Source organism: Trifolium pratense, linkage group LG2, assembly GCF_020283565.1.
Source record: "Trifolium pratense cultivar HEN17-A07 linkage group LG2, ARS_RC_1.1, whole genome shotgun sequence".
Lineage (NCBI taxonomy): Eukaryota > Viridiplantae > Streptophyta > Magnoliopsida > Fabales > Fabaceae > Trifolium > Trifolium pratense.
The window spans coordinates 2295405-2310203 of record NC_060060.1 but is presented as its reverse complement, the minus strand read 5'-3'; the positions used below and the strand labels follow the sequence as shown (position 1 = coordinate 2310203).

Sequence of the window (14799 nt, the reverse complement as noted above, 5' to 3'; positions counted from 1 at the left end):
AAACATTTCATTTTGCCACTGCACTTTCATTTTACTTTAAAAATGGTCTTCATACCTTTTTTTTTTGTTGAAATGACACATTTTTGCTGATCTGTCACTGTTGACTGGACTTTAGAGTTGATAACTCATTTAATTTTGCAGTGAATCGATCAAAATACCCTTAAATAAGTACTTTTTTAAAAGTAAAATAAAATTGACACATCATGAAAAAATGTGTCATTTCAACAAAAATGGGTTCATGGACCATTTTTAAAGTAAAATGAAAGTGCAGTGGCAAAATGAAAGGATTTTAAAATGCAGGAACTGAAACTCAAATGACCCGTAAGTGCAGAGACCTTTTGCATATTTAAGCCTATAATTTTTGTACACCGAGTTAATTATCAAATATATGTGCAAGAACATATGTGAATTATATATTTTTATATAAGGACTGGATAGAGAGTTGTGCACAAACAAACATATGTTTCTAACACTTTTATTTGCCTTATTTACTTCAAAATATAATTCTTACTAACCATAATAGAAATTTATGAAGAAACCTCACTAGGTTATATCATGATTATTCTCAAAGCCAAACAAAATACACTTAGGTACACATAGGATCGATCCTCTCCAATTTTTCCTCATGTTTTCTCTCCTTTTGCTTAATCCAATGGTTGATGTTGGTTGATTCTCTCTCTTCCTTCATATATCAACCATTGCATTAAACAAAAGGACAGTAAACATGAGGGAAAATTGGAGAGGATTCAAATCCGTACACATATCATCAAGTTCAACATATATAAGTTATCATACTTAAAACACTTATCATCATTATATACGCCTTATTCAAACACTTATCATTATTCAATTAGTTATATACCATAGAAAGTTATGCAGAACACACTTAGGAACACATCATATATCCTTCAAAAATACTCATCATTATTTCCAAGTGTTTTGTGCAAAAGGAAATAACATAAAGTGTGATATCAAAAGTTGAAAGGACACATGGAAAATTCAAAAAAATAACATTAGAGAAAATTAAACTGTCAAACTGATGCTACCAGTGAGTTATCCAAGTGTAAGTGTTGTTAATGACCTAAGACCAATAGTCCGCCATATAAACAAACACCCATTGCGGCCTAGCGAAGACAGGCATCGGCATTCCTTCACAAATTGCCTATGGCAGTTGTTAAAAATCTGTCAATCCGTCATGGTGCGCCATTTAACAACACTGCAACACTTTTAGAATACTAGTGAAAATGGTATGGGTAACCAAAACGCGAGAAAAGTTCCCTGTATTTGTCACTCCCCTCGACGACAACCTCTCTCAGTTGTGTGCAGTTTTCTACCACGTGTTTAACTCCCTTCTCTGTGACACCATTACAATATTTAAGCAATAGTTGCAAAAGCCCACAACAATTCTTTGAAATTACACAGAGTGATTCATCATCTACCTCTGTATCTGACAAGTTCAACACCTCTAGCTTGGGAACTGCAAAGTTCATTTGATGCATCTTCACTTTTGAACAACCAGCTAAGTTCAAATGCTTAATCTTAGAACATTTTGTTAAAACTTGACAAATACCTTCGGATATGTTACAACAATAATTCAAATCAAACATTTGTAAATTGGGGAAAACGGAAGCAAACATTATGATGCTTTCATCATTTAACCAAGAATTTTGACCCAAATAGAGAGACTTTAATTGAGGGTATACACCAAACTCCACCAAAGAATCATAATTCTCTACAACAGCACTCCCAATTCTTTCCAATTTGATCTCACTAAGTGAAGGACAATTCTTAAGAAGTGCAAACAAAGCTAAATATGTGAGCTTCCTGCAAATGGTAAGGTTTATGGATACCAAATCACCAAGAAAAGAAGACAATTCGACAACATGTTGATCATTCAGAAAATCAGTCTTATGAAGATCCAAATGTTGTAAACATTGACTATTCCATAACAAACAAAAGATGCCATCATAACTATGTCCGGTGCAATATCGTAGGACAAGCCTCGTCAAAGGAAGACCTTCCTTTGCAATAGAGTAGAGCAACCGATCTGAGATCTTCAACCGATGCAAAACAAGACAAGTCAAACCCTTCAAACTCACCAAAGAGTTAATAAAATGTGAAGTAACGAACACTCCACTATACTCCAGATTTGAAGGAGTAATGGAAAACGATAAAGACTTCAATGTTGGTCTCTCACTGAGAGCAAAAGCAAGTCCTTCCTTGGTTATTTCATCATACCGATCACACCAAAATATGACGACCTCTTCAAGATACTTACAATTTTTGAACAAGTGGAAAAGCGATTGGTTGTCTATTGGAAATCCAGAAAGATTAACCTTGCGTAGTTTAATAAGTGCAAGTGAAAGAACCTCTATCCCATCGGGATAGCCGGTGTAAAATCTGCAACCTGAGGGGTAACTGAGATCAAGTTCTTCAAGTAAAGGGAAACACTCGGCGATGAGGAACAGATAAGTGCTATTGAAATGACAAATATTGGAACAAGTGAGAGAGGTCAAAGTTGTAATCTTTTGTGAAAAAGTTCGCAACCCAATTGTAGGAATGGTATATTGGTTGGAGAGATTGAGTGATGTGAGTTGTTTCAATGGGAAACTCGAGATTTCGATGAGAAGATTGTCGAGGTCAATGTAGTTGCCTGTGAGGTTGAGGGAATTGAGGTTGGTAAATCGTTTGAAGAGGTGACAACATGATAATTCATGATAGACAATAAGTGAGAATCGGAAACGATCAATTATGGAGAGGAACCGTTTGGAGACAAGAGATAGAGAATTCAAGTAGTTATTGTTGTTGCAATCATCGTCATCGTTGATGACGAATCTAAAGATAGATTCCCAACAATCATCGGGTAATGGTTCTGCAACGATTTGTTGAGAAGTTATATTCGTTTGCATTGTGGAAGACTGAATGAATTTTATGAGTGCTGCCAGTGGTAAATCTTCTGATCAGTGATGATTTTAGGGTTTGTGTTTGAAATCATCAAAATTAGTGTTTTGGGGAGTCATAAAAAGTGGAGAAACTGTTAAATAATCTTCAAGCGCGAAGAATTAAAAAGTGGATGAGGTAGGACTGAGGTGTTTTACGCTTTTAGCCCTTCGTTCATTCTTAAACTTTAACTAATTTAATATATTTCCGTTTCAAATCAAAATTGGGGTTGGGGTGGTAAAGTAAACTACTGTTCCTTAACAGAATAAGCTCGATCAAGGGAAACAAACTTTTGGGCCATGCTAGAACTAAGGGTCCGTTTGTTACCTATTAAAAAACAATAGTGATTTTGATGTAAAATAATTTAAAAATTAGTTTTTAGAAATTTTTAAAAAATTTGAATTTACTTTGTGTTTGTTTATTATAATAAAAATCACTTTTTTTAAATAAAATATTCTTTAGTTTGTTTTTTTAATTACAAATAACTTTCTTATTTTAACATTTCTTTTCTCTATCCCCTAAAAAAATCTATTATTTTATAAGCTACTCTTATTAGTTTATCATTTTTAGCTGTTTTCTGATTATTTTTAGCTTCTGATTATTTTAAAAATATATAACAAACAGATACAAAACAATTAAAAGTGATTATTTTTATAAAAAAAATAATTTTTTTTTTCTAAAATAAGCTATAACAAACGGACTCTAAAAGAAAATAAATTTTATACTCCCATGGGTCCTTATTATAAAAAAAAAATTATTTTTTAGATTCATCATAAAACTAATATATCTAGACCAGGCCCGACCCAGACACATATGCAACATGTGCTGTGGCATCAGGCCTCCTAAAAATGAAGGCTATATAAAATGAAAGTAATATGTAACTACACTATTTATCCACTATTGTATAGTCTTGATTTTTTCCATAAACATTAATTTGAATGTTCTTTAAAAATACGGTTGAGAGATTGTTAAAAGTAAGATTTTTCATTAGATTTGACACAAATTAGGATTTGAAGTCCATAAATTTAATTTTTGGTGAAAAAATTTGAACAAAATATCGCTGAAAACGTCTGATGCGGTTACGATGCAGCCGTACACGTGAATTAAGATCACACCGCAATTGCGGTGCGATGCGATTGGGGAGACTACAACATCAGCAATACCGCGGCCGCAAATGCGGATGCGGACCGCAATTTAAAACTTTGGTCCACAGTCCACCACTCAGATGAACGAAAAATGGAGAGGATTGATCAGAAGCACGGTCCGGTGTAGCTACATGCGGTGGCACTTTGGTGGAGAAGACGGTTACAAATCAGTTACGGCAGCGAAATTGAATCTTAAAGGCGGTTGATACCATGTTAAAGTAATAGGCAGTAAAGAGAAAGAATGATGAAGTTGAGTGAAACCATTATTGTTCACTTCAAAAATGAAGTTAGTTGCACAGTCAACTCTTATAGGAGAGGGAGAGTGCACCTAAAGTAACCTACACAAACATGTACACTATCATCTACCATGAGGTAGTTACAACTTACAAGGCAGTGAGTGTTATTGTTTAACGATAAAATTTTATTGTTAAGGACTATCCTTTGTTTTGAATGAAATGGTACTATTGCGTTTCTATTTTAACAAGAAAAGATGATCAATACAACTTGGGATTGAATAAAAATATGAGATCAAAATGAACGTTTAAGATTAAAATATGTTATAGCTTAAATAAGTTGATTCTAAGTGGAAATGCTCTTAAACTTGAATTGGAATTATTCTCTTACTGTTTCCATTCCAAAAAGCAAGTTTTAATTATTTTCACATCATAGCTTTGCAAGTTTTATAGAAATAGTAGTATATATGATCAATGTCATTTGCCTAAGTGAAAGCAATGCCATTATTAGTGTTTGTATTTAACAAGACACTATTGGAACCATTATGATACATATAGACTATTTTTCTGCTCTAAATTTTTCTATAGATTAACACCTATAACAAATAATTGTCTCATTTGAGAAATTCGTAAGCTTGAAACTATTTTAATTTGGACCTAACCTAAGGTTGATACATTTCATCAAATTCATTAGAAAATGAAAAAGCACATGGAACTCCAGCAATTATATTAGGTAGTTTCAACTCAACAAGTCAGTTGAAAAATTTCACATTTTAAGCCAACAAGACCAAAACTTTTGGCTTTGAAAATTGAATGTTTTTCTAGCTTCTTTGTACTTCATCCCAATATGTGGGTTTAGTACTATTTGTACTTATTTTTCATTCAATATATATACTATATACTATTATTGTGCTGGTAAAAGAAAAAGAAAAAAAACCACCAAGGATTCTAGGTGACAGATATTGGAGTATGAAATAACAGCATGAGGAAGCAATTCAATTCTACTACAATGTCATATAATGTCATGTTTTGCAAGTTTTATAGGAAATACTATACTATCATTAATGTCATTTGCCTTGGGTTATGAGGGGTCTGAGGATCATCTAAATTGGGCTCATAGCATTTATACAAGTGAATTGGACAACACACTTTTACCAAAAACCTTAAATCATTAGATTTATGAGTCTTCTCACTTATAAAATGTTTAACATCCACTTTTCCATCAGATATAGGACTCAATTCATACTTGAAATACCAACAATGTTTCTATTTCACAAGACACCATTTTCCGTATTATATATAATATAGATAACTCTCTGATCTAAGTTTTCCATAGATAAGCACCTATAACTTAGAAACTATTTTAATTTGGAATTAACCTAAGGTTGATACATTTCATCAAATTCATTAGCAAATAGAAAAGCATAGGGAATCCATAAATCAGAATAAACAATAACAATGAGCTTCCAGTTCTAGCTATTTCTTTAATTCAAAACTGGCTTAAATTTCTTTGAACTCCAACCATCTTCCCTGAATCTCTAGTAATCTTTTTTTTTTTTTTGAAACAGCACAAGAAGTGCTAGACACACTGAAAGAAACAACAGAAAAGGCAAAAAAAAAAAAGGTAGTATCAGCTAAAACAAAACTGCACTACAAGTTACAACTAAACAGAACCGCAGGAGCATAAAAAGACCACAAAACCAAGCCACAGAAGCAACAAGAGAGGAACTGCAGATCGAACTATCTCAGAATACACAGTCGCGGTTCTACTTTCCATTCGTATAGCAGGCAGTGAGATGTCTTTGAATGTGCCATCCACCACTTCCACCAGGAAATCTTCACCCATTCCACCAAGTCTAAAACCACACAATTGTCGTTATCAAATAAGACCGAGTTCCGGCACGTCCAAATATTCCATACAACAGAGTTACATATCTAAATAAATATTATGCACTAATGAGTAAATGCCCCTCTGCAAGTTGCCATTTTAAAAAATTAATTAATATCTCAGATAAGCAAATCGAAAAACAATAACAACTGTTCGAAATTCAGCATAGCACTTTCAGAATATTAGTCGCAATAATGAATATGGCATCCATGACGCGAGAAGAATTTCTTATTTTCGGTACTAACATGAATCTTCCTCACCCTAATCTTTCTCAGTTTTGTGCAGTTTTCTAACAGATATTTCACTCCCTTCTGTGTGACAGGTTTACAATTGTAAAGTAATAGTTGCAAAAGCCCACAACAACTCTTTGAGATCACATAGAGTGTTTCATTATTAACCATTGTACCTGACAAGTTCAACACCTCCAGATTCGGAACAACAAAGTTCAGTCCAAGTAGGTTCACTCTTGAACAACCGTTTAATTTCAAATGCCTAATCTTAGAGCATTTCCTTAAAACTTCACAAATTCCTTCAGATATGTCATTTAAAGGTTTGAAAGACCACAAATCAAGCAGTTGCAAATTGGGAAAAACGGAAGCGAACATTATGATGCTTTCATTACTTAACCATGAATTTAGTCCCAGATAGAGAGACTTTAATTGAGGGCGTACACCAAACTCCACAAAAGAATCAGAATTATGTACGCTCTTGCTCCCAATAGATTCCATTTTGATCTCACTAAGTGAAGGACAATTCTTAGTGAGTGTAAACAAGGCTGATTTTGTGAGCTTAGCACACCAGCTAAGGTTTATAAACTCCAAATCACGAAGCAACGAAGATAGTTTGACAACATGTTCATCTTCCAGAAAATAAGCACCTTGAAGATCCAAATATTTGATACCTTGACAATTGGATAACAAACAAAGGATTCCATTATAACTATAGTTAGTGCAATGTTGGAGGTCAAGCCTCGTCAAAGGAAGAACTTCCCTTGCAATAGAATATAGCAGTTCATCTGTGATAATCAACGACTGCAAAACAAGACAAGTCAAACCCTTCAAATTCACCAATGAGTTAATAAAATGTGAAGTAGAAAACACTTTCCTGTATTCGGCACTTTTATAGGAAAGGGAAAACGATAAAGACGTCAATGTTGGTCTCTCACGGAGGGCAAAAACAAATCCTTCATTGGTTATTTCATCACAATTAAACAAAATGACCTCTTCAAGATGCTTACAATTATTGAACAAGTGGAAAAGCGATTGGTTGTTTATGTGAAATCCGGAAAAATTAACCTTGCGGAGTTTGATAAGTGCAAGTGAAAGAGCCTCTACTACATCTACATAGCTACTGTAATTTTTCCAACCATATTGATAACTGAGGTCGAGTTCTTGGAGCAAAGGAAAACATTCTGCAATGAGGAATAAACCAGAGGCATCAAGAGAATGATTTGGGAATTTTGGGTAACAAGTGAGAGAGGTCAAAGTTGTAATCTTTTGTGAAAAAGCTCGCAACACGTTTGCGGGAATGGTAGAATAGTAAGAGATATATAGCGAGGTGAGTTTCATTGGGATACAAGAGATTTTGATGAGAAATTGATCAAAGTCGCAGGAGTCGAGCTTGAGGGAGTTAAGGTTGGTGAATCTTTTGAAGAGGCAATTGAGGTCTGTGTGGAAGCCGATAGTGAATGAGAATAGAACACTGTTGGTGATGGAAAGGAACCGTTTGGAGACGAGAGATAGAGAATTCAAGTAGTGACGGTTTTCGTCGTCCTCGTAGATGATGAATCTGAAAATAGATTCCCAACACTCATCAGGTAAATAATAAGATGTAACTGTTTGTTGTGAAGAAGAAGAAGAATTGCGAGCAGAAGAAGTTCTCTTTCTCTTCCTTTTCATTTGATTTGCAATGAAATAATAGTTCGTCGATGGTGAATTTTAGGGTTTGAGGGATGTTTGGTTTTGTTTTATTGACTTAGGATGTGTGGTTTTGATATAAATAGGTATTGATGGACAGGCAGACAGCACAATAGTATTTTTTTAATTACATTCTGTAGAAAGTAATTTTTTTTTCTGCTTCTAATCTTATATCTTAATATAATAATTATTTTTTTAATCAATCTTAATATAATAAAATTGATTACTACAAAATTTATTGATTTGTCCTTATTAGTTTTATTTGTATTCCAATTTTATATACATCATTGTAATTTTACTTTATTAAAAATATATGCATAAAAGTAGCAACAATAAAAATATGAATCTATCCATAAAAATAAGAATAAAACAATAACAAACAATTAAAAAATTATATAAAGTTGAATTAATAAAAAAAAAAACTAAGATGAACACACATATAAATAGGGGGTCCGGTTATTATACATAAACAAATACTTATGCACGCTGCATAAGTCCAGCCCACTAGCCGAGCCCAACACGCCTAGCCCAACCCATTCCTTCATACAACCGCTTCCCACTAACGACGTTAACTCCAAAAGTAACGGTTATCTCGAAACTAACATTTTTCTGTCCAAAACCAACAACAATCGTTCATCATCACCATCGCCGGAATCAACATCATCACCGGAAGCTACATTCATCATCACCGTCACTGAAATCTACAATCATTTCCATCAGAGTTCACTCCTTCATCATCACTGTCACCGAAATCAATCTTCAAAACCAATTACTGTTGATTTCTTACACGCAAGTAAAGGATCATCATCAACGATTCACTTGCAAAAAGCAAAATGAAGAAAACGACACAGGTTTGAACTTCCCTAATGCTTTTGCAAGTGTAACTGTTAGTTGGAAAATGCTTTTGTTTTGTTTGGAAAGTAATTGCATTGGTGTAACCTAAATTCCAATTTGGGGAAAATCATAATCTGAAATGGTTTTGTTTAGTTTGGTTGTTTTGAAAAAGAATTGATGAAACTAAAAGTAGAGATGGTTTTGTTTAGTTTGGTTGTTTTGAAAAAGAATTGATCAGTGTCTCTTTGTGATAATTGGTTGCTTTGAAAAAGTATAATTGTACACTTTTAGTGTATCTGAAACCAAAGTAGCCCTCTTGTGGTTTCCATGAAAGAATTCTTACTAGTTTATGTAGTGATATGAAAAAAGTAGAGATGGTTTTGTTTAGTTTGGTTGTTTTGAAAAAGAATTGATCAGTGTCTCTTTGTGATAATTGGTTGCTTTGAAAAAGTATAATTGTACACTTTTAGTGTATCTGAAACCAAAGTAGCCCTCTTGTGGTTCCCATGAAAGAATTCTTACTAGTTTATGTAGTGATATGAAAAAATAGAGATGGTTTTGTTTAGTTTGGTTGTTTTGAAAAAGAATTGATCAGTGTCTCTTTGTGATAATTGGTTGCTTTGAAAAAGTATAATTGTACACTTTTAGTGTATCTGAAACCAAAGTAGCCCTCTTGTGGTTTCCATGAAAGAATTCTTACTAGTTTATGTAGTGATATGAAAAAAGTAGAGAATTTAACTTATTATCTGCCATATGAAACCATACTTACTAGTTTCCTTTGATCCAGGTGAAAAAATCAAAGAACGTATAGGAATTGCCATCCTTCAGTATCGGGCTGACACCGTCAGATGAGGATAAAAGGAATGACACCGATTCATCATCCAGTGGTGGTCAAAAACATAAGCGAAAAACAGGAGATGCAAAAGATAATGAAAAGAAGAATAAAAAAAAGAAGGAACATAAAAAGGGTGATGAATGCATTGCTTCTCGTGGTCGTAATAAGAAACCACAAATAGAGGCACAAGATTCCGATGAGACAAGTTCGGATGATGAAAATGAAAGGAATGGTAAGAAATTTTCTTGTGCTGTTGAAAATGTGAAACAAGATATGGTGAAGAAAGATTCTGATGCAGATGCAAGACTGAGGCATAAGATGAGTGTACCTAAGGTCTATGACCTTATGCATTCAGTACATGTCAAAAAAAGGAGAGACGAAATAATTGACCAACTAAACAACTGTGGCTTTGGAGGGATGCTACATATCTGTAACTGGACAAGGATCCACACCTTTTTTATCGATTGGGTTGTCAGAAGATTTGAAAAGGAACATATGTGGATAAGATTGAGCGATACGGAGGTCCTAGAGTTGAAAGAGGATGATGTGCATAGAGTCTATGAACTTCCAATGGCTGGAAAGAAGATAGACACTAATCTTTGCTCTGATGGAGCAATTAGAAGGCTAAGGAAGGAATTGGGATTGACTGGAGATTATTCTCCAGTTGTGAAGGTTGCTGAATTAGAAAGGATACTGAAGACTACAGAAAAACCTAAAACATGGGTGAAGGGTATAATTTGTTTCATCATTCATAACATTTTGTGCCCGACTAATAAAGGCAATGTGTCACTACAGTATGCAGATATTTTAGAAGATCCAGCCGGTGTATCTTCATATAACTGGTGCTCACATGTTTTAGACTATATGAAAAAAGGCCTGCAATCTCCAGGAGTTTTAAATCCATTAGCAGATTTCCACTTCCTAATGGTAATGATGTCCACTCAATGATTTGAATTAAAAGTCAATTTTACAAACACATACTTATTCATATTTTATCCAACACAATCTTATAACTGAAACCATGAGTGTGGTTTAATGGTTTCTCTAGTTTTATATCTGTAACCAAAATAGTCCTCTTATGGTTTCCAATAAATATTCATATTTCATATCTCATTTATGTCTTTTATTCTTAATACAATCAACACATACTTGTCACATGCATATTTATTCATTTACTTTTGAGCTTGTCTTTCATTTGAGCAATATTTATACAATCAACACATACTTGCCTTCATTCCTATATGTATATTCCTTTTGAATTGAATGTGTCATGTTTCCCAATTTGAGGCAATATTAACTAATTGTTGCAGATTAACTACATGGATAAAATGGGGAAACGAAGCCCATTTTTGACGGGCAAATACAAGCGGCCATCCCTTCGTGATTGGGATGTCAAGGCGGCAAACCAGGAACTTGTCAAGATCCATGATATCATGGGGCTTGAAAATGGATTGACAGCCGGGGTAACAAGTCTGTACAGACCCGCAGAAGGTCCGCTTGTATTGTGTTTTGATGCAGACACATGCCCACTGTCTAAGGTAATTGTTATTGCTCTTATGTTTGGATTATTTAGTTTAAGTTTTTATCGATATTTGTATACCAAATCCTATTTAATGGTGAAAATCGTGAATTATCGATACTCATGTACCGTCTTTTCTTTTCGAATCCTAATTTAACATAAACTTATTATAACTGAGACCAGAAGTGTGTCTTAATGGTTTCACTTGTGTTGTGTCTGAAACCACAATAGCCCTCTTATGGTTTCCAACAAAATATTCATATTAAATTTAACATAAAATATTATAACTGCAACATAAAGTGTGTCTTAATGGTTTCACTTGTGTTGTGTCTGAAACCAAAATAGCCCTCTTATGGTTTCCAACAAAATATTCATATTAAATTTAACATAAATATTATAACTGAAACCATAAGTGATTGTCCTTGCAGGCAGAAATGTATCTTAATCACTGTAGGTCTTGTATAAATATCTATACTAGATCCGCAGCAACATTGGAACGACGAATAGCTGAGGCAACTGTCGGAACTTCTGGGAAAAAAGATGCAGTCCCAGAAGAAACAAAAACTGACAAGGACAATTCAATGGAAGCCCAGGCTGAAACTGAAAAGAATAACAGTTCCAATAAAGACAATGATGCAGACAAGCACAATGATGAAGGGTACTGCATTTAGTCAATATCGCTTTGTCAAAAATCAATGTTGAAGCATTAGTTTAACTTTTTATGTCAAGTGCTAAAACAAATCACATCAATGGTTTCAGGTTGAATAATGACAATGATGCAGAAGATGAGATCAATGCCAAAAGCATTGATGAAGATGACAATGATGAGAAGGATGAGATCAATGCCGTAATAATTGATGAGGATGACAATGATGAAGAAGATGAGATCATTACCAAGATGATTGATGATTCAGTTTAGGCAGCAACCAAAATCATTGATGATTCAGTGAAGCTGACAATGACACCGGAAACAAACAATGTTGGACTCACATTAACACAGGAAACTATCATGAAGTTTCCGGAGTTTTTTGATGGGGCTGAAGCTTCAAACGCAGGGTAAGCAATGAATATGTATGATGTCTCTATTTAAAGGAAACATATTAGTTTAACATCTTAAACAATAACTTTAAAAGTGTTTGCCAATAGTTTTGATATGTGATTTCTGACAAACAAAATGATGTTTAAGGGTTTCAGGTTCGATAAAAATCATTCAGTGTCACAAGGAACAAATTCAGTTACACAGGAAACTATCTCCAAGTTTCCAGAATTTTTTGATGGGGCTGAAGCTTCATATGCAGAGTAAAAATGAATATATATGATGTCTTTTAATGGTTTTTATTTGTGATTCTTAAAACTATAATAACTTTGAAGATATTTAAAGGAAAGATATTAATCTAACATCTTAAACCATAACTTTAAAAGCGTTTATCAATGGTTTTGATATGCGATGTTTGAACCAAATCAGAACAAAAAAAAGCATATATCAAAGTTACAGTATAGCAAAACCATTAGAGTGGTCAAATGGTTTAAACATGTTATACAATGAAACCATAACTGTGGCTAAATGGTTTACCAATGACCTACATTAGAAATTATAAGAAATATATAAGAAAAACACCTCTGATAACATCACAAGACTACAAATCTCATAAGGTACAAATTTGGTTAGATGAAAACAATGATGGAACTACTATTCATATATTATTCTGCTAGAAACCATTAGAGTGGTCAAATGGTTTAAACATGTTATACAATGAAACCATAACTGTGGCTAAATGGTTTCAATAAGTTCAAATTACCTATACTATTCATGGCAACACAGTGCATAACATAATGATATCAAACCAGTAATTTCAAAACCTGATAGAAGTTCAAAAAACTAACCTAAAGGGCGATACTGATTATTGGTTCGGTAAGTTGTATCAAAGCTTATAACATCACCAAATAAGGCATAATCAAGCTGCATAATCCCATCTGCCCAAAAAATACTAGCTATATCTTCCGCAGCATCAACTTGAATATCATAATAAAAGGATGGTTTCGACAGAGCTTCATTTCTAAAAAAATCTTGAATCACGGTTGCCTCACCAACTAGCATCTCTTTTTGCCGATTTGTCATCAGATAATTCTTTAAATCCGAAAATCGAAAAGGCAAGTTATCTGTTCCTCCAACTCCCTGACCCATGACTTCATAAGAAGTTCTCATCGACATCCCGGCTTTCGAATTTATTACAGCAAGCTGTCCTTGCACTTCATTGACTTGTCTGAATGATCTCAAGTAACATCCATGTTCCGGTTTATGTAACGGATGACAATGGGGCACATCCCATTTGTATATCTTAAAGACATTCAGAGTTTCATCCAACTTCAAAAATATGGCAGCTGTACAACCAACCCTTTCCTCAGGTTTTTCTTTTACTTTCTCAAATTCAACCACAACCGGACTCTCTGATTTTGGCTTGTTCTTCGGATCAAGCAAACTTCCTTTCTTGTAACCTTGTTTGTTACATCCATATCGTAGATAGTGTATTTTATCAGTTGGCTGATTCTGTGAATTGTTTCTTGATTTCAACAAAATCCGAATTGAAAACCCACTTTTAAGTGCATAATCACCATAAAATTTTTCAACCTCTTCAACCGATTTAAAAGCAAGAGACTCCCAAGTTTCTTTTTTAGTAGGAGAGTAGCATTGCAAACTATCAGCAAGTGTGTCTGAACTATCAACAACAGGCATTTGGGCAATTCCAGATGAAGTTGATGTCAAATCCATTGAAAACAGAAACAATCCCCTATAAACGACAATCATTTAACATTAAATTAACCACTTAAAACACCAAGCAAAGTAACATGCATGCAGTAGTATACTTAAAATACCATTTACATACATAAGTGTTGTTCTTTAAACCATTGAACAGTCTTAATGGTTGTACTGTTGCACATCTGGAAACCATTTAACAATAATAACGGTTGCATTTAATTTAAAGCAGATGACAATAATGATGATGATGCTGATAATGATACATTAGAATTAATCCACTAATATGAAGACATACAACCCAAAAATTCATCAACATTACAATTAATTGAATAATAGTAATATGCATCACCAATGAGTAAAGCAGCAGTTCATTGCCCTGTATAGAAGCTTGCAAACATAGAGAATGTGATACCTTTCTGCATCAGTGCAGAGTCCAATTTCATCTACATGCTATGTTCTACATATTTGTCAAGAGTCCATGTACCATTACTTTATCATCTAGATCACAAAATTTTGAGAACAAATAGGAGTATATGCCTTTATCAACAACTCTTTTTAAGTATGACTCTAGTTCCCATCTAGACAAAGAACTCTATGAACCTTACCAGTTACCATCTTGACTGAACATAACATACAGTTTAATTAGTAGCATTTTTTTATTAGTAGCATTGACCACTCTTCCTTTATCATCTATCAAGTACTCTACAACACGAACACTTTTGGTTGAAGAC

At 33.9% G+C, this 14799-nt stretch overlaps 5 protein-coding genes across 5 annotated transcripts; 2 read left to right on the top strand and 3 right to left on the bottom strand.

Annotated features, from left to right (window-relative positions):
* Window positions 1–1113: 1113 nt before the first annotated feature.
* Window positions 1114–2909, bottom strand: LOC123909763 (F-box/LRR-repeat protein 2-like). The gene has a single exon (XM_045960651.1). The coding sequence runs from the start codon at window positions 2907–2909 to the stop codon at window positions 1236–1238; it is 1674 nt and encodes a 557-aa protein (XP_045816607.1). The 3' UTR covers window positions 1114–1235.
* A 2121-nt stretch (window positions 2910–5030) lies between these two features.
* LOC123909056 (SCF E3 ubiquitin ligase complex F-box protein pof2-like) lies at window positions 5031–8181 on the bottom strand. Its single transcript, XM_045959833.1, has one exon. It carries the CDS (start codon window positions 8102–8104, stop codon window positions 6389–6391), a length of 1716 nt encoding a protein of 571 aa, XP_045815789.1. The 5' UTR covers window positions 8105–8181; the 3' UTR covers window positions 5031–6388.
* A 774-nt stretch (window positions 8182–8955) lies between these two features.
* Window positions 8956–10650, top strand: LOC123909757. Its single transcript, XM_045960643.1, has 3 exons — window positions 8956–8973; window positions 9768–10514; window positions 10603–10650. The coding sequence occupies exons 1-3, from the start codon at window positions 8956–8958 to the stop codon at window positions 10648–10650; spliced, it is 813 nt and encodes a 270-aa protein (XP_045816599.1).
* Window positions 10651–11224: 574 nt separating this feature from the next.
* On the top strand, window positions 11225–12229 carry LOC123909752 (prothymosin alpha-B-like). The gene is made up of 3 exons (XM_045960636.1): window positions 11225–11329; window positions 11739–11968; window positions 12070–12229. Exons 1-3 carry the CDS (start codon window positions 11225–11227, stop codon window positions 12227–12229), a joined length of 495 nt encoding a protein of 164 aa, XP_045816592.1.
* Window positions 12226–14085, bottom strand: LOC123909750 (protein FAR1-RELATED SEQUENCE 5-like). Its single transcript, XM_045960634.1, has 2 exons — window positions 13195–14085; window positions 12226–12392 (listed from the first exon to the last, which is right to left on the bottom strand). The coding sequence occupies exons 1-2, from the start codon at window positions 14078–14080 to the stop codon at window positions 12226–12228; spliced, it is 1053 nt and encodes a 350-aa protein (XP_045816590.1). The 5' UTR covers window positions 14081–14085.
* Window positions 14086–14799: the final 714 nt, after the last annotated feature.